The 27,830-nt window shown below is 46.8% G+C and overlaps 1 protein-coding gene across 1 annotated transcript in view; it reads right to left on the bottom strand.

Moving 5' to 3' along the window:
• The window catches only part of RPE (ribulose-5-phosphate-3-epimerase), a 272,270-nt gene that overhangs the window by 88,424 nt on the left and 156,016 nt on the right, over window positions 1-27,830 (bottom strand). Inside the window, exon 4 of the mRNA XM_078680565.1 lies at window positions 16,257-16,391. Coding sequence (XP_078536691.1) covers window positions 16,257-16,391 — 135 coding nt within the window. The remainder of the gene's footprint in view (window positions 1-16,256; window positions 16,392-27,830) is intronic.

Below are 27,830 nucleotides of genomic sequence, written 5' to 3'. Positions count from 1 at the left end.
TCAAAAATATAAACAGTAGTCTCTGCTCTAGCGGATGGACATCGGAGTGGGCCCGTCGATCTATCCCGTTCCGAGTCTAGAACAAGGTTTATGTCACCTCCCCAAATTTGTGTGTAACACCAATATCCGGCTACTGTTTGATTATTTATTTTTGGGGTCTAAATGTGTCTTTTCTAGGAGTGCCACATCAAGCAAGTGTTTTTTTCAGGTATGCCGCAACTCTCCATACAAGTGAGTGGTCATTTAAGCCTCATGTGTTCCATAAGAGCAGTCATAATGCCGGTATATATGGCTTCTTAGTTCCTACTATGCATTCTAACTTGTGTCACCTAATAATGCAAGTCATTATTTTGCTTCATACTAAGGCAGTGATAACATGTTTGTACCGCTCCTTCTTCTCGCAGGCAGCTTTGTAAACAAAGACTCCCTCTGCCCCTTCCCACACCGCAATCCCCAACTAACAGTGAATCAAAGCTTTCACTCATCCTCCTCAAACCTTCCCCTCAAACTAAAAAAGGTTAACATTGTGGAGCACACTCAGAGCAGTACGTGTATGGCCCATACCCACTGCAAGTGGTAGTGGTGGCTGCATTTCGCACTGTTGTCTGGCAGCTCAGCTCCTGTTTAAATATGCTTATCTACCTTACTAGAGAGGGGCCACAATCTTCATCAAATTCTAAGGTTGTGCTCTGAACATGTGTGCTATGCAGTTAGAGCGATGTTTTGTGCAACATTGATATTGCATAAGGCCATACAGTGAGCACCTCCACACACTCTGATAAACCACTACGTATGTATATTTCCAAAAACCCTTTTTGCATATTTGCTCACCATAGAAGGATTATAATGTATTATAGGCTGTTCACAAATTTGCCATCAACCCAAGAGCCATAACTCCAGTTTGGCCTAGTTTAGTCGTTCTTGTTCAGGCCTATTTCTCAGAGCTTGGTTCCTCTGGATCATAATACGATTTTCGTGTTGGAGCTTGGTTTTTGAGGGACTTCATCTCTAAATAGAAATCGTTAAAGATGCGAGGTCTGCCCTGCAGTACAACCGATAGACGGGCCGGGTATAGCATACTATATTTGATGTTCATTGCTTACGATTTCTTTTTAGCAGGCATAAAAATTCTTCTGGCCTCCCGAGTTTTTAATTTACGTGCTTCCTTAAGAGACTTGTTTCGATTTCTGCAATTAAGTATTCTGGCTATATTCGGGCGCATTCTGGCTCCAGGAAACAGCCACAAAGCAGGAACGAGGAGTGCACTGAACTACAAAGACTATCATGCTTCCTTCCTTTGTTGTTTCTGCCACTCCATGATTCTTATGTTATTGTGCAGTGTGTTTGCTTCAATGTCTTCATTCTTGACCTGTACTGCATCAAGTCTTTTCCAACTTAGATAGGGCCGTCCTTCTTGTTAAATTCTCATCATCGACCTCAGTTATCCTTGTTTCAATCATAGCTACTCTTTTTGCATGCTTGTCCAGTCTGACATTCTATCAATCCTGTACAGTAAAGTGCCTATATTACCATCTACGTCTCCTTCTGATGGTCCACAGACCAACTTGTTACATTTCATGAAGGCACTCAAAGCCTGGTTGTTTTCCAATCTATAATTCCCCAGGACAGCCTTGTAGTCTTACCTTGACAGTGCTAGCGCCAAGACCCCCTTGAGCAGTTGGGCGCTTTATAAAAACACATATCTCGGTTAAGGCGCATTGGCAGCATGCTCCAAGACAGTCTAATCCTCCTTGCCTTGGATCATATTTCTGGAATTGAATGTCAACCTTGATGGTGCTTTGTCTTTTTTGCTCACCTGGGTATGCAGTAGTTCTCCACACAGTCAAGTATGTTATTCGCAGCCTACTATTGGCACACTGCAGAAAATGTGTTGTTGCTAAGACGTTGCTGATGTATGCCATAGAGCTACTGTAATCTTTTCACTGTGCCCCTTTATGCCTGTAGCCTCTCTTGCTCTATCGATTATACTGTGAGTTTCTGCATTAGCAGTGCTCCACAGCACTACCCTGCAACTACCGCACTTATCCTTGTGTCTCAAAAAGATCAGGGGACCTGCAGTATGGACGTGCATTACTGAACATGCGAGGGAGAATGCATGGAGTAGCCCCTGTATTCCAATACCACATTCTTTGTCATACATCTATCATAGGCGACGCCATCAGCTGTAGTTACTGCAGGGGTAGTATAACAAATCTGTGCATATACGTGCGAGCCACTTTCATGTTCAGTATATAAAAGAAACATCACAGGGCATTAATCTTTTGTGATCACTGGCTGTCCATGCGATGGGGCTGCTAGCTGTAAGCTCCCCTCAAAGTACCCACCTTCTGGACCTGGTGTTTGCTCTTTCCAGTCCCAGTTATGCATACCTGTGCAGTGAGGCAATTATCTGAGTCATCCCAAGGCTCGTTCTCCCTTGCACGGCCTTCACCTGCCCTGCCCTGTCTGTGTCCTTCTCTGAAGCCCCGTAAGAAGTTCCAGTTATTTTCTCCCATTCCTATTATCAGTTATCCCAGAGCACAGGTCTCATTTTATAACTGGCTCTTCCGCATTTCTCTTGCATCCATCTTATTTTCCCACTTATCTGCCTGTTGCCTGTGTTTTTAGTCAAGCCAGGTAATTATTTTCCTATCTTTCTTGGTTTTACTCTCCGTTCTAACCTAATGCACACTTTGGATTGTCATCAGGACACCAATTTTTTGGACTTTTACCTTTCTTTACCCTCCCATTGGTTTTCTACTTCACCTCTACCATGGGTAGCCTCTCAGCCAACCACCCCATTACTGTCAATTCTATTCCAGACACCGGACTTTATGTACTGTAATGCTGTTCTCCAACAAATTGTATACTGATCTATACCTTACCCTGTAGTGTGCAAATAGTTTCTTCTTTGTATCGCTACGTTTTGTTTTTCCTTACCTATACTTTTGAAAATAAAAACTGTTTGAACACAAAAAAGAAAAAGTCTTGGCCCTGTCTATGTTCAAATTCTTTAAACAGAGATGAGTTTTTGATTTTTTCTGCATGATGCCTTCCACTCCTGTTAAGTTCTATCCAATAGTGTAAAGGAGACTAACGAATTTTAAAATGATCATAATGCTGATGCCTACCTGATAGGTCTTCAGTTCTGATGATTCCCTAGCTGGAATCATATTGACCCATAAGTGCTGTATGCATTTTGTAACAAATGGAAATCAGCTTTTCAAATGTAGGAAGTCTTATAGTTATCAATTAAAGAAAATAAACTCAAAGATTAAACATTGAAACCCTAAATTACTGAATTAAATCAAGTCCTTCAATCGCTAGTGTACGGAATTTACTCTCAATATGATGACCAGGAAGTGGAGTTATTCATATCCTAGATCGATTGTTCATTCTCATGCTAGTTAAAATACAAATTATATATCGGTCTAGGTCTACCCTTCCTATGCGAGCATAGGGATATATTTACAATCTCTGGGATTGGCATAGGACCTCATACCTGGTGTATGCAGTTAGGTGGCCTGCATCATGAGTGTAAATTTAGTTTATGCAGGGCTGCAGGTCCAGCACTTCTGTCATTCCAGAACAGTCGTCTCCGGTTGAATTCTCTCTGGACCCCAGGAGGACAGGACAGTTTATATGATATTGTGCTGGGGATGCAGTGATGCGACCGGGTTATGTGTAAACATCAGGAAATTTTGATGAACGAGCAAAGTAATCACTACACTATGTTGTTATGTATTCCCAGCAACCTTGCACAAAATGTTTATTAAAAAAAATATATATTGTTATTATTCAGCTTGCATATTACATCATATTACACTGCATTTGAACGTATCATGACAACCATAAAATCCATAGAACAAATTTATATGTACAGATGAGGGAACAGGAAGGAGAAAACATCAGATAGATAAAGGGTAAATACAAAATGAAAGGAAGTAAATGGAGCGGGCCAACACGACAACGATACTACAGCATTTGAACAAACCACTAACCCAGATCAACCAATCAGTTCTTCTGCCAATGAACAAATGGAGCCCAGATTCGCAGCCCCCTCTCCCGCCTCCTCTTGCCTCCCCGCATGAACACCGCAGATTCTAAATTATGCAGGGCCAGGATCCTGGCTCTCCAATTCACAAACGTGGGGGGATCTGGGCTAATCCATTCGGAAGTAATACATAGTCATGGTACAGACATGGTACAGACATCGCTATGAATATTAAAGCTGAAGAATAGCTCGATCTAGGGTCCGCGACATTTGATTCGCAACCCAATATTACTACTTCGGGAGATAGAACCACCGATATTTTAAGACTAAAATTAATAAATGTTTGGACTTCTTGAATAAATACATCAAGTTCGGGGCAACTAAAAAACATATGTATTTTATTAGCAGCTGCTAAGCCACATCTCGGACAACTATGGCCCCCGTTCCCACCCCATTTAGAAATTTTAGCCGGGGTGTAGTAAAGGTCCAATAAGGCCATATATGATAGTGAGCACAGGCTCCCTGAAGTTAAGACCATGTTAGATATTTCCAGTGAATGCGTAATGTTGGTTCCTGACCGACCCAGTTTGTTATCCCATTTAGAGTTTTGGAGGGATAAGTCGTCAGGAAGACCCAGAAGAAGGTTTTGATAGATAAGCCCAATTTCAGATCCATAAGTACATTTTTAACAAAAAGTTGGATTTCTAAGCAGAAGTCGCTCTAGATAGCTGCGAATCTGCAAGTATTTAAAAAAATCATGCAAGTCTAGAGCAAACTTCTCTTTAAGAAAGAGAAAAGGAGCCAGACTCTCCTGCTGAGCTAAATCTCCCAAAACAATAATACCATGCGTCCTCCACCTAATTGTGATATGATCTTAAAAAATAGATGGTAGCAATCTAGCTGCTGCGAGGGGTGTATGATAGTTAATATTAGAAATTGACAATTCCCGCTGTACCTTCCTCCAAACCAAATACATGGTCATGATGACTCTAAATTTGTTTTTTTTATAGTAACTGGGTTCAAGAACTGTTAGTAACGTTCCTTTCACATCCTCCCCTAGACCAATTGCAAAGATCGAAGGGCTACAGCATACTGGAAGTGCTGCTCTGTCCCCAAAGAGTGGAACAGCAAGATGTTGAAGTAGAGCTGCCCAATTATAAAGCAACAGATTGGCAACTGCATCCATCTCGAGGCCCTTCGTGGCTGACGGTAGCTCCATAAAAACCTATTACAGCATCTCTCTACCCTGCCCATGCTGGTCTGGGCAAATTCTAATGGGATGGTTCTAAAAAGATTTTAAAAAATTGGTAAGATTAGCATCTTTAGAACATTCCTCCTTCCAAACAGAGATAAGTGCAAATTATCTAGTCTATGTAAAGTTGTAGTAACTGTATCTATAATAGGTAAGATGTTAATTTCTGGCAATTTTTCCACCGCTGCTGTAATTCTTATACCTAGGTACATTGCACTTGAGAGCACTGGTGCGTCGAATGGCCCCATAGCAGAGGATTGGACCACCTGGGTTTTTTGAGCATTGAGTTTGTAGCCAGAGCACCGGCCAAACTGCCCTGCTAAGATCTTTAACGCTGAGAACGAGGTTGCCACATCACTAGTCCACACAACAATATCGTCGGCATAAGCCAAACCTTTGAACTCAAAAGTATTAACCCTTACTGGAGGTATAGACAGAGCAGTCTCAATTCTGCTTAAAAAAGGGTCAATATATAAAGCAAATAGCAGGGGCGAACAGGGGCAACCCTGCCTGGTGCCCCTGCTAATAAAAAAGGAGCTTGAGGTCATGCTGGAGATGGATATAGTTGCCTGTGGCCTGATATAGAGTGCCTGTACAGCCTGAATAAAACCATGGCAAAACCCCTTCCACTTCAGGACTTTCCACAGGAACCCCCACGCAACCCTGTCAAACGCCTATTCGGCGTCGAACAGGATTGCGCCAAGGGGAGAGCCCGTGACTTGAGCCCAGTCTAAGAGTGCAATGACACGGCGGACATGGTCCGCCGTGTCTCTGCCAGGGATGAATCTATGCTGGCGGATAGAAACTAATGGGGAGATAACTAAGGCTAGTCTGGTGGCCAGAATCTTTGCGAAAATCTTATCCGTATTGATCAATGAGATCGGACGAAATGAGGCGGGATCAAGCGCAGATATTTTTTAAAAAAAATAAAATAATATTTGTATGTCGCCAAGAGTCTGGTATATGGCCGAGCTGGGCCTCCCTAAGCGTTGTTAAGAAATCCTCTCGGATCTCCGAACAAAATGTACTGTAAAACTCCAAGGGAATGGATTCCGGGCCAGACGCCTTGCCCTTACCCAGCGTATTTAACGCCAATTCGACCTCCTCCCATTCTATAGGTGCAGCCAAGACTAAGTTCTGATTTCCTGATACTTTTATGGTATTAAGTTCGTAGACAAAGGCCGCAAATTCTTCATCCATATTGTCATCGCTGGATGACTCTGTATATAATGAAGAATAAAAATCAGAGAAGACAGTCAGGACTCCGTCCGGAGGGTCATGGATCCGGCCCTGAGCGTCCTGAATCTAATCAATACGATTGGCCGTGGATCGCTGTTGAAGGCGCTTGGCGAGGACCCTCCCTGCTTTTATTCCCATACTCGAACAGTCGAGCGGTACTGTATGTACTTAGCTGCTAGATCCCTCCCAAAGAATTTGAGGAGAGAGGCTTTAATACATGCCACCTGCATTTGAATATGGGCAGTATCCTGACCTTCTTTGATGGTACTTGTGAGCAAGACCTCTGCACGGCGAAGTTAATCAGTCCGAACATTGATTTGCTCACAGATTTGCTTCGGACGGGAGAGTGAAAAGCTCTTATTTTCACCTCGTATCGCTGCCTTGAGTGTGTCCCAGACTATGATGTTGGAGGCCGACCCTCTATTAAAATTCTAAAATTCAAGAACCCAGGGTCGCACATGATTTAGGTAGGCTTCTTCTAATAGTAACTTCCTCTCAAAGGTCCAAGGTCCTTTGGGACAGAAGGTAGGGTACAATTAATAATCAGCGGATTATGATCAGATATTATACGAGGTGAAATGGTAATTGATATTGTATCTGCTTGCTGATCCGACAGGAAGAAATAATCCAATCGTACCATTTTGTTGTGGGGAGCTGAGAAGTAAGTACAACCGTCTAAGTCCCTATGGTGACGATGCCAAAGATCAGTCATTAAGTGGTCCTGAAGCACAAGTTACTACTTGTGTAACGATATATCTGTAAGAGACATTAGTTAGTATTAGATTCCTTACCTTAGAATATCCCCAGGCGTCAGACTGGATCCGGAAATTTTAGCGTAGCAGTACCCTTGCGCGTCGGTAGGCGTCGTCTGCGGCTCCGCGTCCGTCGTCGGCGCCGTGATGACGTCGTCGGAGTACTTAGACGCCGCCTCTGCGTGCTGATGTCAGTTCTTAGACACAGCTTTTCCGCGCCAGAAACGCAGAGCCATGTTAAAAACCAACACTGGTGCCATTGAAACTAGGGCCCTGAAAGGGGACAACCCAACCCTAGATATTGGTTCGCAGAACGGGGAGGATTGGCGGGTCGGTAAGGAATCTAATACTAACTAATGTCTCTTACAGATACATCGTTACACAAGTAGTAACTTGTGCATCTGAAAGAGACACGTTAGTATTAGATTCCTTACCTTAGAATAGATACCCCAGCAATACCAACCCCGGTGGTGGGTCTGCGAACCAATATTCACACCAGAAAGTCCTGGAGGACGGAACGGCCAAAGAAGCCATCCCTCCGGACTGGACTGTCCAGGCAGTAGTGTCTTGCAAACGTGTGCAGCGATGCCCACGTAGCTGCCTGACAGATATCCTGTAAGGGCACACCCCGGCCCAGGGTAGTTTTAGTCGCCGTGGCTCGGGTGGAATGAGCCCGTAATCCAACAGGGGGCTCCTTTCTAGCCAAGGAGTAGCATGCCTGGATACACAAGATGATCCACCGGGAGATGGTCCTCTTGTGCACCGCTTTCCCCTTCTTCGCGCCCACGTAACCAACAAAGAGTTGGTCATCCACCCGGAACTGGCGTGTGCGATCCAAGTAGAATGAGAGCGCACGTTTTGGGTACAGATAGTGGAGACGCTCTTCCTTTTTAGAGGGGTGCGGTGGCGGGAAGAAGGTTGGCAAGGTGATAGACTGCCCGATGTGGAAGGCCGTGACAACCTTGGGCAGGAAAGAAGGTTTGGTACGCAGCACCACTTTGTCCGGATGGACAGAAAGGAAAGGTGGAGTACAAGAAAGGGCCTGGAGCTCACTCACTCTCCTGGCAGAGGTGATGGCAACCAGGAATGCAGTCTTCAAAGTCAGAAGGCGAAGAGGACAGTTGTGAAGTGGCTCAAAGGGAGCGCACATCAGAAATGTAAGAACCAGGTTCAAGTCCCACTGCGGCATCACAAACGGAACAGGAGGAAACGTGTGTGTGATGCCCTTAAGAAATCTATTAACAATAGGGGACTTGAACAAAGAAGGTTGATCAGGCAGCCTGAGAAAGGCTGAAAGAGCAGAAAGGTAGCCCTTGATAGTGCCCAGAGCAGAGCCCTGCTGGGCAAGAGAAAGAAGGAAGAGAAGGACCTCAGAAAGAGGGGCATTGAGGGGATCCACAGCCTTTGCTGTGCACCATGCCACAAATCTGTTCCACCTGCAGGCGTATACCGACTTTGTGGAGGGACGCCTGGCTGCCAGAATGATGTTACAAACTTCAGGAGGCAAGTCAAATGGCCTCAACTGTCGCCGCTCAATCTCCAAGCATGGAGGTGGAGACTGGACAGGTTCGGGTGGAGGACCGTCCCCTGCTGCTGCGACAGAAGGTCCTCCTGAAGAGGCAGACGAACCGGGGGATCGACTGACATACTGAGTAGCTCTGGATACCAGTACCTTCTCGCCCAGTCCGGAGCCACAAGGATGACTTGGGCCCGGTCGCGCTTGATCTTCTTCAGCACTCTGGGCAGAAGTGGTATAGGCGGAAAGGCGTACAACAGACCGCAACTCCACTCGCGACGAAAAGCGTCTCCGAGCGAGTGCCGCCTTGGAAATTCCAACGCGCAGAACTGATGACATTGCACGTTCTCTTCGGTGGCGAATAGATCTAACCAAGGCTCTCCCCATCGCTGAAAGAGGCCTTGCGCCACGTCAGAGTTCAGACGCCATTCGTTATCCATCATGCACCGACGGCTGAGCTCGTCCGCCCTGGCGTTCAGAGAACCTGCCAGGTGTTGAGCCACCAGGGTCACGCCCTGGCGTTCCAGCCATTGCCAAAGGCGAAGAGCCTCTTGACAAAGGATCCACGACCCCACCCCGCCCTATTTGTTGCAGTACCACATGGCGGTGGTGTTGTCCGTGAACACCTGCACTACACTCCCCCGGACAGAGGGGAGGAATGCCTTCAGTGCCAGACGAATCGCCCTGAGCTCCAACAGGTTGATGTGGAGCCGGGTCTCCGCCGGAGACCAGAGGCCTCTGATCTCCGCCTCTCCCATGTGGCCTCCCCAGCCCTGGAGGGACGCGTCCGTCACAACTATGTGCTCCGGTTGGGGAAGGGAGAGGGATCTGCCGCTGACCCAATCGCAGTCCGTAAGCCACCACTGCAGCTGTCTCGCAGTGCCCTCCGAGATCAGGACGTGGTCGGATAGGTTGCCCTGATGCTGGGCCCACTGAAACTTCAGGTCCCACTGCAGAGCCCGCATCCGCCACCTGGCGTGATGCACCAGTAGGATGCAGGAGGCCATGAGCCCCAGAAGCCGCAGCGTCAACCTGACCGAAACCCGGGATAACGGCTGAAAGATGGGAATCAGAGCCTGAATATCCCGGACCTGCTGTTCGGGCGGATAAACCCGAGTCCAGAACCGCTCCGATGAAGAGGAGCTTCTGAGAGGGGCACAGGTGTGACTTCGGCACATTGATGGAGAACCCCAGCTGGTGCAGGAGGTCTGTCGTCGTCTGGAGGTGGCTGACGACTGTCTGGGGCGAGCCCGCCTTCAACAACCAGTCGTCGAGGTAGGGGAAGACTGAAACCCCCAACCTGCGCAGATGAGCTGCGACCACCGCCATCACCTTTGTGAACACCCGTGGGGCGCTGGTAAGGCCGAAGGGGAGCACGGTAAATTGAAAGTGCTCGTGGCCAACCATGAACCGCAGGTAGCGCCGGTGGGCAGGCAGGACGGGGATATGAAAGTAAGCGTCCTGCAAGTCCAACGCTACCATCCAGTCTCCTGGGTCCAGGGCAGCCAGGACCTGAGCCAGTGTCAGCATCTTGAACTTCTCCTTCCGGAGGAAGCCGTTGACGTTCCGTAGGTCCAAGATAGGGCGTAGGCCCCCTCTGCCCTTCTTGGGTACCAGAAAGTAGTGGGAGTAGCAACCACACCCTACTTCTGGCCCAGGAACGCGCTCTATGGCCCACTTGGCCAAGAGGGCCGTAACTTCTTCCTGCAGAAGTCGCAAATGATCCCCCGACACACGGTGGTTCTGCGGTGGCACGGCTGGAGGAGTCGCCCCTTCGGACGATTTGCAGCACCCACCTGTCCGACGTGACAGTGCGCCAGTGGAGGAGGTGATGGCGAACCCTGCCCCCCACTGGCGTCACATGGGCCTGAAAGCACGGACTAGGAGGGTTTTGAGGCAGATGCTGCGGGGGAAGGTGTGGACTGACCTCGCCGCTGCCCCCGACCGCCCGGACGGCGGTTCCCACGGCCGCCACCGCGTTGGGTATTGCCCTGCGGAGCGTGGCTGGCGGCGCGTGTGGGCGCACCCCTTCCGTGGCCACGAAAGGAGTGAAAGGCAGCCGATTGCTGGCGCTGGCCCGAGAGGCCCAAGGACTTGGCCGTAGCCCTCGAGTCCTTAAAGCGCTCAAGCGCATGGTCTGCCTTGTCGCCAAAGAGGCGACGGCCATCGAACGGCATGTCCATGAGCGTGCTCTGAACATCTGCCGAGAAGTTGGCGGACCTCAGCCAGGCGTGGCGTCTGACCGCCACTGTCGTTGCCATCGCTCTACCTAGCGAGTCGGTGGTATCCAGCCCACACCTGATGGAATACTTCGCTGCATCCCGGCCCTCCACAAGGGCTTGGCCGAGTTTCGCCCGCACCTCCAACGGACACTCTGGCAGCACTTCCGCGACCTTATCCCACACAGAGTGGGTGTAACGTCCCAAGAGGCAGGCGGTATTGGAAGACCGCAGGCCTAGACTAAGGGATGAGAAGATCTTCTTCCCATACTGGTCATACCTCTTGGATTCCCTGTCCGGCGGGGCCGACGGGAATGCGGTCTGGGAATTGGAGGCCTGGATGACCAGGCTCTCGGGGGTAGGGTGGGAGGACAGGAAACATGGGTCGCCCGGGGCTGGGCGGTGGCGTCTGGCCACGTTCCTATCTACGGGCGAACCCGTAGCGGGCTTGGACCAAGTGCCCAGAAGAACATCGGTCAAGGCCTCATTAAAGGGCAGCAGAGGCTCGGCCGAGCTTGACTGCGGTTTAAGGACCTCAGTGAGGAGGTTAGTCCTCACGGCCGCGACGTGGAGCTCAAGGCCCAAGGCCTTGGCAGCCCTCATCAGCACCACACTATATGTTGCCCCCTCCTCCGAAGCCACAGAGAGGGGAGACAAAACCAGTGTCTGGAGAGGTGTCCAGGCCACTGGCCTCCCCCAGGTCTCCTGTCCAGTCCTCATGAGACTGACACTCTATGGTCAGAGGGTCTTCAGACCCCTCCCAGTCCTCTTCATCACCCATCTCCTGAAATTCAGGGTTCTCAACCAATGGGGCCTGTTCATAAAAGTGAAATTCACCAAACGACGTGTGGAGCGGCGCCCAGCGGGGCCGTCCCGACGGCTGAACAGGAACGGAGGTAGGACCGGGGCCGGCGCCGCCCGAGGATGGCGCCGGAGGTGACACCTGAGGGTCCGATGCCGGTGAGGTCGTCAGATCCACCGGCGACGAACCAGATCCCGAAGGAGGACCAGCGGCGTCCTGCGGCGCCAGGCCCGAAGGCGCCGGCGGCGTCGGAACAACTGGACCCCTAGGCGCCGGGCCCGAAGGCGCCGGCGGCGTCGGGATAATGGGGGCCTGCGGCGCCGAGCCCGAAGGCGTCGGCGGTGTCGGGGCCGAAGCCGCCGACCCGCTAGGGCCCCCAGACGGGTGCGCTGGGCCCGGAGGCGTCGCGGAGCCCGTCGGAGGAGAGAGTTTCCTCATGGCCATGAGGAAGCGCTCGATCTCCTCCGGCGTCACGTTGAGCCCAGGGACCGGAGGGTGTGGGGCTGAAGGCGGCGCCCGCGACTCCGACGGAGCCGCGTGGGCGGTGTCACCCGAACCCCCGGCCGCATCGCGCGAGCGTCGGGGGGTGAGTCCGCAGAGCGATGACGCCTCTTGGACTTCTTGTGCCTCTTACCTGACGACGACTTCGACCCGGAGGAGTGCGGCCTACTCTCGGAGCTGTGGTGGCTCCGAGCCCGCGACCTGTCCCTCGACCTCCCATGGGATCGGGACCTCTAACGGCGCGGGACCGACTGCCGGAGTTCGAGTCGCTACGGGACCGCTCCCGTCTGGCTTTCGAGGAGAGGGCCCGGCAATCGGAGCAGGCCTTGTCGTCGTGGTCGACGCCCAAACAAGACAAACACACGCGGTGAGGATCCGTGACCGACCTCAGACGGTCGCAATCGTCACAGTGCTTGAAACCAGGCATCCCTACGGCACCGTTCGGAGTCGAGAGACTTCGAAAAGCAATCAAAAAATGATCAAAAAGTTAGTCAAAAATGACTAGGGTTACTGCTTTTTCCAGATCTGCGCTTGCTGGCGCGGAAAAAAGAAGAACTGACGTCAGCACGCGGAGGCGGCGTCTAAGTACTCAGACGACGTCATCACGGCGGCCACGACGCCGACGACGGACGCGGAGCCGCAGACGACGCCTACCGACGCGCAAGGGTACTGCTACGCAAACATTTCCGAATCCAGTCTGACGCCTGGGGATATTCTAAGGTAAGGAATCTAATACTAACGTGTCTCTTTCAGATCCAGCGCTTGTAGGGCCCTGAACACTTTAGGTTTCTGGTCTACATATTTTTGTCCTCCAGTTATATTGAAATCTGCTGAAAGATTAATGTTAAAATCACCATACAGACAAACAGGATGTGGCCACAGGGCCAGCTCTACATTTAAGTGATTTAAAACAGCAGGGTCATCCAAATTGGAACTGTAAACAGTCTAAATGGTCAGGGGCGTCCCATTAATCAAAAGTTCAGCAATAGCCCAGCGGCCACAATTGTCTTGGGTGGTTTTCACGCACGATCCCACATCGCGCCTGACCAGAATAGCCACCCCTCTTATCATTGAGGTTTGTCGGAAACATCCTATCGGACCAAAACCGGGGATTTTTAGATATTCTCTATTATGCCATGGTAAGTGAATCTCCTGAAGACAGAGTACCTCTAAGTTTAAAGCCTGAACGACCCTTGAAAATACAGCCCTCGACTTACCATTATTAAGGCCACAAATATTTAATGAGGCTATATTATTTTACCTGACGCCATTCAATCTTTTCAACGAAAACAGCAAAATAACCACAAAAGTCGCTATGGTATCATGACACAAAAAACATTTTACAAGCTGATTTTTTTGATGGGCCCCCCCTCCCAATCCTCCCAAACCCCCACCCAAAAACCTCAACCTCCCCACCACCAACCATGAAACACCTCCACCCGCTGACCCAACCCACCTCCACCCGAACTAGGCGATAGGACCGAGTTCCAAATGATGGGGAAACTGGTGAGCGCTGGGGCCCCCACCCCCCCTGGAGTTACTGCCGGTCTACTTACACAGGGGAATACCGGAAGAGGTTCCTAAAAAGATACCAGAGAAAAAAACCACGAACGATCCTCAACCCCCCAAATGGGCATGCCCCCGCTAGAATTTTAAGCAAAACAGTGAGAGCAAGGGAGAGAATAAGAATGCAATCCTAAAAAGTTCTAGATTGAGTCCGGAAACACCTTAGCCTGTATCTCGGACTCAAAAAATTTTGTTTGAGCATGATGAATGACTGAGTTTGGACGGATACAGCAAAAACACCTGTGCCCCCTTAAATTGGAATGGGGCGATCAGCTGCCGGTGCTGCCACCTCCGTTCTACTGTAGCTGGACAAAAATCTGGCCTAACAAAAAATTGGCACCCCTTCCCCGATCTCTGTCTGTCCGGCCTCGCTAAATCATACAACTTCTCTCTGGCCAGGAAATTAAGCAAGGATATTAAAATAGCACGAGGTCTGTTAGGTGTTTGGCTAGAGTGTTGCTTAGGCTTGAAGGGAAACTGGTGGGCACGCTGAATTTCCAATTGCCAGTCCCATTCCTTCACTTCAAGTAAAGCTTCTATGAATAGCTCCACCACAAATCGACGAATATCAGTTCCTTCAATGCCTTCCGGAACACCCAAAATCCTTACATTGTTTCTGCGGGCCCTATTTTCCATGTCCACAAGCTTCCATTGAACATCTCCCCTATGCGCTTGAATTGACTCAATAGCATTCCTCTGGGTAGCCATGTCATCCTCCAAGGTCAAAATCAGAGTTTCTGCTTCGGCTACCTTAGATGCCGTATCTACACAGGTTTTGATAACTCTCCGGACTGAATTCTGGACCCTGCGGCAAGCAGTTTGCGCACGGGCGCTTTCCTGGCGGGTCTCTTCCCGATGGGCAATGATTGTTTGATAAATTACTGCCAGCGTCATTTCACCTGGAGGTGGGCCCATGCTAGGGTCAGAGATGTTAGGGGCTGACTCTAAGGGGTTGGATTGCACTCCCGGTTGTGTTGTATATGAATAGTCCCAGGCTAAGGAGTCAATCACCTGATCCGGATCTTGAGGCAGTTTACGAACTGTGGATAGAACATTTGAGATGGCTGCAGAGTTCAAAACCTCATTTGTGCGCCAGTCCTCCGTAACACTATCTTCGCCGTCCGTCCAGTTCCTATCTAGGCCATTGTCGTCCACCGAAGAACCAGTGTGTTCAGATAAAGAAAAAAATTGTCACCATCTGTGTCACCATCAGTATTTATTGAGGCTGGTGGCAAGGAAACTTGGATAGCCTCTGCATGTGGGTGGACACTAGGTGTCGGCGAAGAAGGTGCTGCAAGGGAGTCTATGACTGTTTCTGAAGAATCTGTGACGGAGGGACTACATCTCCCAGAAGGCAATGGGGCTGTGGAGATAAACCCATTGTAGATTCAATGCAAATCAAAGTTCCAGAATTATTAGCGTCAGACACCCGATTGTGCAATGCCTACCGAGCCCCCATTTGTAACAGTTAACGGAACGACTGCAGATGGTGTCTGAGAGACAACATCCATCTTACTCACTGCAGCTGTGGGGGCTTTAGTGGATGTGGTAACTGTAGGCTGCCGAGATTTTGCTGTCACTGAGCTGTGGGGGGGGGTCTGGGGCGTTTTGTTTGTGCTGGCAGCCCGTGTCTGAAACATTGCAGGAAATAGAACAGTTTTGGTATTTTTAAGATTTTTGCCAGGTGGAAAATCTGACTGACCCTTCTTTGCGCTGTCAGCTGAGAGCGCCACCTGTGTGGACAGGGGCTGAGGCACCAGAGGTTTTGCCGGAATCCGATGCTGGTTTTTTGTTTGCCCCTTTGGCGGAATCGCAGCATTTTGCGCGCAGAGCAGCTGGAACTGCTGAAGCCACCGTGTCAGAGCAAAGCCGCTGCAGAGCAGACGCCACGGAGCCGGGATCAGCTGTATAGAGCGGCGTCGATAACTCACAGGCAGCCGCAGCATCCCGCTATGATCGGTAAGAGTACGAAGACCGTTTTTTGAGTGCTGCGGGTTACATCTGTTTAATCCTCTCGTTAAGGGCTATTGCACCGGCAGGGCATCCAGGCAGGGAGAAGCGCTGCGACCAGTTTACTCGGCCAGTGAAACGGCCGCCATCTTGCCCGGCACTCCGGTTTCTGCAGTTGAAATGTAACTTGCACAAAATATCAAGAAAAGTCTCTGAAAAACAAAATATGTACAGCGTATTCTCAAAATAGTCTCACAAAAACAAATGTGTTATATGTGGCTATGCAGAGCAAGCAGAGGCAGCCTGAAACATGTAAAACGCAACCTAAAGGAGAACCGAAGTGGGCCCAGAAGGGCAATCACTATAAATTCAGCTTGCCAGCCCACATTGGTAATAAATGAAAAAGGATGGCTACCAAGACAGGTCAGAGTGAACATAAGTTCAAAATATAATTTTCAAACATACCTTTGGCATCATGTCTTCCATGAACTTTTGACCTCCAAAGCCAGGCTCAACAGTCATCACCAAAGCCATATCAATCTGACTGGCCCATGGGGCTAGGTACTCTACCGTCGTTCCTGGCTTTATGCCAAGTCCCACCTGCAAATGAACACATTGAGAGACATTAGAGCAGAAACCGGAAAACACTGGATGGAAAGAAATGTCAATCTCACATTCAGCTCAGCCAGCAAAAATAAGCTATGAAGATACTAAAGGAACTGGTGTTAATTCACATTACACAGGTGGCGGGGGAGGGGTGATCAGAGTAAACACTGCAATCCTCGTAAATGAAACTCATGCGCAGAATATCGGATGGTTGAGAGCACCACAGAGAGTGTGATCACTACTATTATACTGTTTTTTTGCCATTAGCTTTCCGTGGGCACTCTCAAAACAGATAAAAGATCATGGCCTATGAAACCATGCATACATCACACCTCAGCTCTTTATTAAACAATTGTTCTGGTTAATTTCCTAAAATGGATTAGCCTTCATCTTGGATATTACAAGACTAGGACGTAGTAATGCCAATTGTTCTCTTCTACCGCACAGCCCACATCTTTACCCATTGTTCCGTGACGTGACTAGATTCCTGGCACTGCCTCTACTGAGCATTCATCCAGTACTTCATCTAACACTGCACTAAACTAAGCTGCTTTAGGAATTTTACCCAACCAGGGAAGGGGGAAGAATATTGCCTAAACTTCCTCATATCTAAATACTATCTTTTAAAAAAAAAAAAATGTATTAACAGCATGAAAATGGAAGAAAAATAAACCGAATAGAACAAAACACATCAGGAAAGATACAATTTAACAACAGTGTAGCAGAATGAATATGTTATTTCATGGTCATATTAAATTCAGAAGATACGGCAGATTTATCAGAAAATGATAAAAAAGAAAGGCAGAGAGAGGATACAAAAAGAAAAATACAAGGTTAGCATTTTACATTTTGAATTTTAAATAAATTTAAATTAATTTTAAATGAAATTGCCCCAGATTTGTTCAAATTTGCATAAAGACCGGACACCTCTGAGCCTAGACAGAGCCGCCTATATGCCATAAATTTCATTAACCAAAGACCACCATTCCAAGATATGTAGAGGCTGTGGGGAAATCCAGGCACGAGCGATGGTTAATTTAGCACACGATAATAAAATGGTAATTAAGGCCTGATGAGGAAGGGTAACATCATGTATGTCTAAAAGTACAGTTGGAGCCGAGAGAAGAGGAGGCCTAGCCAATTTCATTTTCATGACCTTGTCCAGAGCAAGGCAGAACTCCTTTAACATCGAGCAAGAAAACATATGTTCTAGATTAGCACCTACAAGATCGCATTTAGGGCACTTGGTACGGTCACTAAATGAAGCATTTGCCGACCACTTAAGAATCACTTCCGGGGTGTCTTATAACATACACATGGTTTTAAATTTTTGCAGTCTTAAACTCGATGATTGCACAAGATTATTAAGGTTCGAAAGAGAGTGGGCAATCTGGTTTGAATTTATCATGAGTCTCAACTTGGAACTCCATTTCTCGGCTAGTTTAGAACAATCACTTGTCTTCTATGAAATAAGACAACTGTACCCTTCACTGATTAAAGATTTCGTCTTAGATGAATAAAAACAGTTCCAGATCTCGGAGTCTGAGATAGAGAATTTTCATCTTACGTATCAAAAAATCATGGATTTGGATATACTTAAACCTCATTTCCTCGGTCAAATGATATGAATTTTTGAGTGCAACAAAATCTAAAAAGCCATGAGAGCCATAAAGGTCCCCCAATGTAACAATTCCATGAGCAGACCATATATTTGCCCAACCATCATTGAAAATCCGGGAAGACCCGGATTTCCCCAGAGCCGTAATTTAGAATGAAAAAAAGACGTTTTACCAAAAGACAAAATATTAAACCAAATCGTGGCTGTATCTCTAGCGGTCTTAAATTTAACCCTTTTGTAATAGTTTGGGTCATTCAGTCTTAACAAAAACATTTTAGAGTCTGAATTTAACATAATGGTATGAAAAAAATTGCGTAACTGAATTAAGCAAGGAGCGCAAACGACCAATAAAAGTAGCCCAGAAGTATAATTTAAAATATGGAAAATTAAGTCCCCCCGTTTCTAAAGAGCCCTTAAGTAACATCAAAGATCTGCACACCTTCCTGTATCCCCAAATGAAACTACTGAACCTTCCATCAAGTTTTTTGAAAAAGGAATTATTAAGTGCCAATCGTATAGAATGAAATAAATAAAGAAATTTCGGAAGTATTTTCATTTTAATCAGGTTAATTCTGCTAATATTTAAAGGGAGTTTATGCCATTTTTTTAATAACAAAGCTGTTGATTTTAATAAAGCATCGTAATTTATTGTAATTATATCACTAATTTTAGATGAGATTTTAACCCCTAGATAGTTGGCGACCCTACAGATTCCAGAAACCGTTGCCGATGGTTTGTGATTAACCACTATTTGTGTTTTATTTATATTTAGCTTGTATCCTGAGACAACTCCAAATCTGTTGGCCTCAGCCGTGATACCCTCTAACGCCTCTACGACATTGGTAGAATATATAGCAATATCGTCCGCATAAGCGGTGATTTTCAAAAAATGCGGGCCAGACCTAAATGGAATTATTCGGGACTGCAGCTGAAGAGCAGAAAGAAATGGTTCCATTGATAGCGCAACCTGCAGGGGTGACAACGGGCACCCCTGCAGAGTGCCCCGAGAGATAGCAAAAGTGGACGAAGACAAACTGGCATAACTAATGCTAGCTGTGGGTCTATCATATAGGGCTCGTATCCAACTGGCAAATTGGCCCCTAAATCCTATAAAGGATATGACAGACAAAAGATAGTCCCACCCCACTCGGTCGAAAGCTTTCTCGGCATCCAATAAAATCATACCGAGTGGGGTGGACTCTATCTCAGCCATGTCAAAAGCAATAATAGCTGTTTTATTATGGGTCGTTGTGTCCCTACCCAATACGAATCCATGTTGTTGCGAGTTTACAATCTTGGGAATAAACGGAGCCAATCGACTTGCTAAAATTTTGGCGAAAACCTTGGCGTCGGTGTTAATAAGTGAAATGGGTCTATAAGACCCTCACTCGTCTGCCGGTTAGCCTTTTTTTAAAAAAAAAAAAGATAATTTTCACTATGTTCCAAGAGTTAGGGGCCTTCCCGGTTTCCCCTATAGACTGAATTACCAAAGAAAAGAGCGGGATTAGTTCCTCAATGCATATTTTATAAAGTTCAACTAGAAGGGTGTCTTCCCCCGTTGCTTTTCCCGATGGTAACGATAAGATCGCTTGTCTGATCTCTAACAAAGTGATCTCCTCCGATAATTGCTCTAACCCAGGTGTATTATATTTTTCCTTAATGTTGTTGTCCAAGTAGTCTAAAATATCCAATGCAAAAGGTTGAATCTCAGTAATTCTACAATAAGATATTGTAGAATTCAACAAATTGGGCCAATATCTGTGCTGGTTGATTGAATGTAACATTATTAGGGCCTCTAATACTTTTTTTATAAGGGTCTGGGCTCTATCATCTGCCACTTTATAGGCCAATATTTTTCCGATTTTATCTCCCCCTTCATAGTGAGAAATTTTTAATTTATTTAACTTGGCACTGCTCTTTTCAATAAATTTTTTTTTAAATTTGACTTAAGAGATCCAAGTGTTAGTCCCAATTCTGCCACATTGGGGGAACCAGTTCGTAAAGCATCGGCCAAGAGTAATTCTTGAGCCAAAATGCTAGATATCAACTTTGTATTACTATTTCGGCGATCCGAGCTCTGCTTAAGAACATATTGTTGAGTAAACCCCCTAATACTGGCCTTACAAGCATCCCAAACAATTATATGAGACGCGGAGTAAAGATTAATTTTGATAAATTCACAAAGATGTAATTTAAGCTGTGAAATATAGCCTGTGTCAGAGAGTAAATAACGAGGATAAGAAAACATTCTTGGGGCGCTTGAGCTAGTGAGTTATTAAATACCAGTGAGATTGGATTATGGTCCGAAGAGACCCGGGGGCAGATGTCCATGGAACTGGTTTGTATTATATTATCAGTTGCCCAGGTCATATCAATACGGGAACATAATTTGTGGGGCGCAGAATAATACGTATAGCCAGATATATTAGGATGGAGGGAGCGCCATATATCTTTAACATTATGTATCCGACTAATGTCTAAAATTGCAGCACGGACTTTACGCATGCCCTGAAAAGCGCCCTGTCTAGTAGTATCCTGCTGATAGTCCATGATACAATTAAAATCCCCCATGATAATAAGTTCCCCTTCCCACCCCAAAAGTTCCATATTCAATTGGTCAAAAACAGAGTCATCATCAATGTTTGGTCCATAAATCACACAAAGTACGTATTTATAGTACCCTATAGATACTTGCGCAATAGCCCACCGACCATTTTTATCTGACGCAGTTTTAAACGTTTCTATTCTAAATCGTCTATCTTTAAGGATAGCAACTCCTCTAATTGATACCTGTTGTGTAGAGCAGATTATAACATCGTAACCCAAATGACTAAATAACTTCCTATCTTTATAGGCCATATGTGTCTCTGACAGAAAAACTAACTGTGGGTCATCGAGTCTAAACTTTTCAGAGAGGAGTCGTCTTTTATTCTTACTATTAAGACCCGAAACATTCCATGCTAAGCATTTTAATTTATACATTTCAAAACATAGACTACACAGATTCTGCTCACTGAAAAACCATAAGAACTCCTTCCTATCATATTGAACAATTTTCCAAATCGTGCTGTTACTTTTAGCATTTTTACCCCCCACACAAACCCACCCTCCGAGAGCCTAAACCCACCCCCCACCCCCCTCTCCCTCGCCCCAGGACGGGAGGGAGACCCCTCTGCAACTGCTGCCGCTGAAGAGGCAGCTCGAAGAGAAGCAACCCAAGGACTACCTAGCCACCCCACTTCTTTTCTGAAAGAAAGAGAAAGGGGAGAGAAAAAAAGAAAAAGACAAAAACAAACAACACTGAGTAAAAAAACGATTCCTGACCTAGTTCCCCAAAGACTAATATGTGACCCTTAACCAAACTTGGAGAGCATCAGTAAAAAAATAAGTATGACCTTCCTTAATGAGTTTAAGGCGGGCCAGTTCCTGTAAAAACACGTGCCCTCCAATTGATTTGAAAGGAACAATGAGTTTCCTTAACTTCCATCTCCTATCCATGGTAGCTTTACTCAAGTCGGAACGTACGAATAAAGACATTCTCACTTGTAATAGGAGAGTTGGGACGTGCTTTCAGAGACACTGCCTGCCTTATAAGAAAATTACCAAAATAAATAAGGAAGGGCCTAGGAAATTTGCTCTCCTTGTTCCTCTGAACTAAAGGAAGGCGGTGAGCTCTTTGAACCTGAGAGTCCCAGTCCCAATCAGCTAGGTCTGGGAAAGCCTTATGTAGTAGCTTAACCAGATAAGCCCTTGCGTCTGACCCTTCAGCACCCTCAGGGATGCCGAAAAGTCTTTGAGTCAATCGCCGTTAGCGATTTTCTAAATCTTCCACCTTCAACTGTAGGGCTGTAATCTGGGCATCATGCTGATTCAAAGAGGCTTCCGTACGGACAGACCCCTCTTCTATATTTACCACCTTTTGTTGGAGATCCTCAATGTCCTGTGAGATCCCCCCTAATTTGGAAGTCATCTCCAATAATGAGTTCTGTAATTTGGTATTATCCTCTCGCAATTGCAAAAAATGCTCCTGTGCTTCCGCACGATGATTGGTTAGAGTTTGCAAAATGATATTGAAAGGAGATAAAGTAGATTCCTGTTCCCCAGAAGTGCCTGACCGAGAGGTATGAGTTGATATTGCTGCATCATAAATCCCAGATACTGGTGGACTAGATGAGTGACCGGATAGGTCCGGAGGATTAGAAGAAACTGTGGACACTATTAAAGTAGATTCTGTAAGTGCAGCTGGCGACCTAAAGGGAGCCGAGCTGAGACCAGCAGATGGATGCACTGATTCAGCCCCCAGGACTGGTGGAGACAGGCGAGATACAGAACAGCTTTTCAAAGGCTCAGATACTGGTGGACTTGCACCTGACAACCGTAAGGTAATATTCTTAACAAGCCCGTTAGCCTGGATCCATTTCCTGAGGAGGCTTTTATCAGTGAGAAGAGTCTTTTTAGAAGCGGGAGCAGTAACAATAGCTGGTAAGCCCTCCGCTGTGGCTGTTCTCCCTTTCTTATTCTTAATCTTTGCTTTTAGTTTAGCTTTATCCCTTCGGCCTGCCAGAAACTTGGCGGTGTCTGAAGGAGTACCAATCGCAGGATTGACAGTTTCTCCTTCCTCTGCATCATCTACCTCCTCGTATTCCTCATTAGAGCAATCTCCCTCTAATTCTTCGACCCCCCGCGCCGGGGGGGAGGGAGGCAGTCGAGTCATCACCAACCAAAGTATTCTCCGAACATACAAACTCTAGAGCCAATGACTCTTCTGGGGTCGAACCGTTATCAACCATGTTGGCAATCCCCTCATTCAGGTGCTCAGCCAACGGTCCAGCAACCACACCAGAAGAAGCGGCGTTGCAGTTACCATCAATCCCGGTCGTAGTGGCAACATTGTCACCGGTTTCAATAATAGTTACACTGTTTCCAGCATGATCTGCGCACGGCAATTTTATATTGTTTCCACTGTTATCCACGCCGCCTAAGTGAGACCCTTTTTTATTAGTACCATTAGGCAGAGCAGGCACAATTGCATCTGGGATGATAAGGACAGGAGGGCGCAGTACTTGTTTACTAGCTCCGGGGACCGCCGCAGGTGATTTCGCTGGGACCGTAGCAGAGAAAGTAGATGAGGCCCCCCCAACAGGCAGAACAGATGATGCCGTCATCACAGGCGCTGCAGGCACGATAGGCAAACCAAACCTCTGGAGTAACCCTGAAGAAACGTGTACTGCAGTCTCACATGCTGAACTGGTGAGAATTTGTCGAACACATAAATTGGTAGTCATTCATGGGAATCCGGATACCGGCCATCTGACAGCTGAATTCCTCACTGTAAAAGAGGAGTATAAATTAGAACCCTTCCTGGATGACATTATACCTTTCCCAGTATGGAAACTATATCTTCAGTTCAGATTTAGTACCCTTCCACTGCGGGCCTTCACTTGCAAATGGTCTGGAACTGCCCAACATGGGTGCCCAGCCTGTAACCATCAGGAGGAGTCAGAGCTCCACGTACTATTGTTTTTGTCCAGGCTACAAAGCTGCAAGACAGTGTTGGCTAATACAGCTGTGCAGGAACTTAGGGTTTGTGCGGTGCCATGGGGCACTTAGAATTCTGAAGTTTGATACCTCCAAGCCCATTGTTTTGGCTGTCTCTCGAATTTTAAATTCAATGTGGCGCAGGCGCTGGGCTCTCCTAAAAAAATAATTCCACCAGATGCTAATGCATAGTCTGTTTTTTACTCTTTAAAAAAAACTTGTTCTAATGTTTTCATTGTTCTAAATTCTTATTCATGAAGATGATTATTTTTAACTTGGACACTACATGTGTAATCCCTTGAATGTATACTTTTAAATGTATTGTTTTCACCGGATCTATAGATTTCATGTTCTTCGTTGTGTACTGTTTGGTCCGTGTAATGGATCTGTTTTTTATTGGACCTTGGTGTGCTTTTCTTTCTCGCAATTAATGCACTTGCACTTTCCGGAGCCTAAAGGCCCTGCATATAGGCCAATGCGGTTCAATTTCCTTGGCATGCAACGATGATGCGCATTGATTTTTATATGATCAATGGATGTGGTTTTTAATTTTATATTGTGAAGATTTTGATTGCATTGCATACATACTTTTATGGTCTTAACGACCGAAATAAAGGTTTTTGAGCTGAACTTAACAAAACAAAGTGCATATACCATTGCAATTCAAACGATTTACAAACTGGATTACTACTGTAACGTATGTATTGCTTACCTGTGCCGGGCTTGCGTGGTTCTATAAAATAAAATAACAAATAATATTTTTATAGAAAAACAATTGGTCTGAAGTTCAGTCTTCGAGTGTGTGAAATCATTTGCCGATTGAGTGTGTACCACAAATGCTCAACACTGTCCTCTGATAAAGCCTTACTGCTCGACCACTCTACCACAAATAGAGAGTAAGGTTCTATCTAACTTTACCTCTGCCTCCCTTTGGGGTTCCACTGAATTCTGTGCACACTAAACCTCACTTTGGTATAGTATATACAGAGCCAGCTTCCTACAATGATGAACAGTACCCTCCTGCTCATGGCGTGGAGGATTACAGATCTCAATGGCAAGTTTTGAGAAGTACTGTAGACCTCCTATCTCTCGGCGCTGAGCGGACGACACGGTCAAGCACTACCCATCAACTTGGTGTCTATGGTTGGGCTGGTACCAGCAATGGGATTTGGATCCTGTGGGTTCAGATGTTGTCCATATCCTACATTTTCGGCCTCTCTGGCCTCAGAGGGCAATGTCCTACAGATCAATCAATACTTTTCAGTCAGCAATTTCAGCAGGACACGCCTTGGTGGTAGGTCTCCTCATAAGGAAGCATCCCCTGGTCTGGAAATTGCTCATTGGCATCTGCGAGTCCCATCCTCCAGAATCTCACTACTCGGTCCTTTGGGATGTCAATATGGTCTTGAACCTATTTACTTCCTGGCATAGCAACAAATACCTCTCACAAACAACTTTTGGCCAAGTTGGCCACTCATTTATGTCTTCTCCCATGCAGGAGGGTCTCAGATGTCAGGGCCTTACATTTCATGGGGAGTATTTTTACTCTGAAAGGCGTCATCTTTCATGTCTTCAGACGAACTTTACCGGATTCCCCAAGACTGTGTGTGGTGCACTGTGTCAAGGTGTAAGACGCCTTGGAGGTTTTTTCCCCATGGAGCGACAACTGCACATTGCTCTACGGAAGCCATTCAAGGTGATCTCTTCCCCCACCACTGAACAATGGGTTTGATGGATCATACAAGAGGCAAGCACGGACACAAAATTATTTGGTGCACACTCTACCGGAGGGGCTATGGCATCAAAGGCCTTCACTTTTGCAGCTTGCTTGGAGGACATTTTAAACGTGACAGACTGGTCTTCAGATTCGACCATTAAAAGGTATTATTTCAAGCCAATTTTCTCCATTTCGACACTGGTGGTAATTAAGCTTTAAACTAGCCTAATCCTGGCCTTCGAGTCCCGACATAGAATTAAAACTTCCTAGCTAAATTTAAAGAAAGTATTGCATCTATTAAGTACTCTAAGGTGAAGAATAGCCCACCCAATATTACATTATTGCCCACACCAAAACGGGTGATCAGTTTAAGTGATGTAAGTACATTATTTGCTGTTGGAGATGTACAAAATTGTATGTGTTTTATCTTCTTGTTCGGGACAAGGAGCCCTTTATTTAGTCGCAATGTAACTATGTTCTTGGTATTGCTTCCGCCTTGCTGTGCACCTGTGGATCACATCTAGACCTGTTGCTTATTGCAGGCTTCGAGTCTTCTAAACAGGAAAAACATCTACCAAGTCCGGCATTAGTAGCAGTAAGAAAGAGAGAAAGAGAGCGGGGACTAAAGTGGATGAGGACAGTTCCTCGTTTCCCATTGGATGAAAAACTTTATCTTCATGTCTCCCTAGGTTTAAAAGAAATGAAGTTTCTTGATTACTGAATTCTGTTTTTACATGACTGTTGCATAATAAGAACGAAGAAAGTAAAGCCTAATCCTTGCCTCAGAGTCCTTAAAAGAATTTAAACTTTCCTTTAAGTTAGCTAGGACATTTGTCATTCTCCTCCAAGTGCTCGTTTCATCAGAGCTCTCATTCCGTTTAGTCAGGCCTCTTCTTTTATGTGCTATCAGATGATCGTCTTCATGACGTCCCACTGAGTAAATGGCCCACACCTTCCATTTCATTTTCGATACCGAAGTTTTCAATCCTTCCCTTGCGGTGTCTCCAGCAATCTTCCTGTAGATTAAGCTAGAAGACTCCTGCGCCTTGCTAAAAAGCTGTTAACCAGTAAGTGGCCTATCATGTATATGACTTAGGTGCTGCTGAGTAGTATATACAGTTCATGCTCTATTACTTCCAGAAGTCAACTAGACTTATAGACCACAACCAATCCTTTTCGGACTGCGACATCAATGATTTACCCCCTCCCCCAAAAAATTCTCACCTGGGACCGGTCTCTGGCCCTGTCCACCACTATGCTTAGGTCGCCACCTAGGATTAGCTCCACTTACGCGCTTCAGAACACCTGAAATTCAGTCCGTCAAAACTGCTACTGCAGCATTTTTGGCACATATCACAAAACATCACAGAGCTTATGTGGGCAAACTATAGTCAACATTATGTACCAAACTTTGGTATCGGTCTTTACCTCAAACCTACTCCTACATAAGGCTGTTACACCACCTTTTTCATCTTGTCTGTGGTCAGGTATTGCTGTAGGAACCACACGGAGAGTTACCTGCTCCATTTCGGAGTAGGTGTCTCACCTGCAAGGCTGTCCCTTAACAAAAGCAGGATGGCTCCTCTCTTAGCGAACATATTGAGAGCATGTACATTGAGGATAAACATATCTATAGTTTTAGTCCTGCTCTATGCCTGGTCATCCCAGGCCCCAGTTGCTTCACTTTGAATATATCCACACTAGACATTTGGAACGATCTAGACAATTAACCAGTGAAGTCAAACAGGGCAGGAGACCCATGAGCTGTCATCGTGTGCATACTACAGGGACTATGAAGCTGCTTCTTCCAGAGCACCCTACCAAGCAGAGGTACGTCTGAAATAAGCATCTTCTTCTCCTCTTAGTGGAGAACAAGTAGGACATTAAGAATATTTTCAGGAGGAGGAGCCAAGATGGCAATCGAGATGGCTGCGTAACCGCTCGGCTCTGTGAGCCTCCTCACCCCGCACATACATCCTGGCACTTATCCTGAGCTGCAACGGCATCTACATGTAGGCGAAGAGTCACTTTCACTTACCGCTTGCTCCTGAGGCTTCCGCTTGCTGCAGACCCGTTGGAGTGTCCCCGACTGTTTTGAGGCCTTCCCGGAGCTGAGACCGGGGTCTCGAGTGCGGAGAGTGGCTGGCCGCGACTGGAACAACAGCGGCCTCTGGTGATGGTGAGGACTCGGCCGGAGGGAACTGAAGACCTGATTGCCGATGGCGACAGTGCCGACCCAGCCCAACTGGCGGAGAACCATGTGGGGAGTGTGATGCAGCTGGGTTGAGGGAGGTGCATGATTCTTAGCCCCCCATTCCGGTGTTGTATCAGGGCCCATTACCGACTTTGCCCGGAGTCAGCGTGCTGCCCCCAGGGTGCGGCGGAGTTTTTAGCCTTTTGGTGACTCTCCGCTGAGAAACCTGCCTTGGCTTGTGAGATTCCCGTTGTGAATTCTGTTCCTCCCTGATGTGAGACCCGGTCCCGAGGTGAGGTGGAGAAGGACGAGGCCGGAGCAGCTAAGATGGCGGAGAGCACCCTCGTGCGCACACCTCACCCGGGC

The sequence above is a fragment of the Lissotriton helveticus genome, chromosome 3_1 (genome assembly GCF_964261635.1).
Source record: "Lissotriton helveticus chromosome 3_1, aLisHel1.1, whole genome shotgun sequence".
NCBI classification, from domain to species: Eukaryota; Metazoa; Chordata; class Amphibia; order Caudata; family Salamandridae; genus Lissotriton; species Lissotriton helveticus.
The sequence above is the reverse complement of the archived record's forward strand: the minus strand, read 5'-3'. Positions and strand labels throughout refer to the sequence as shown.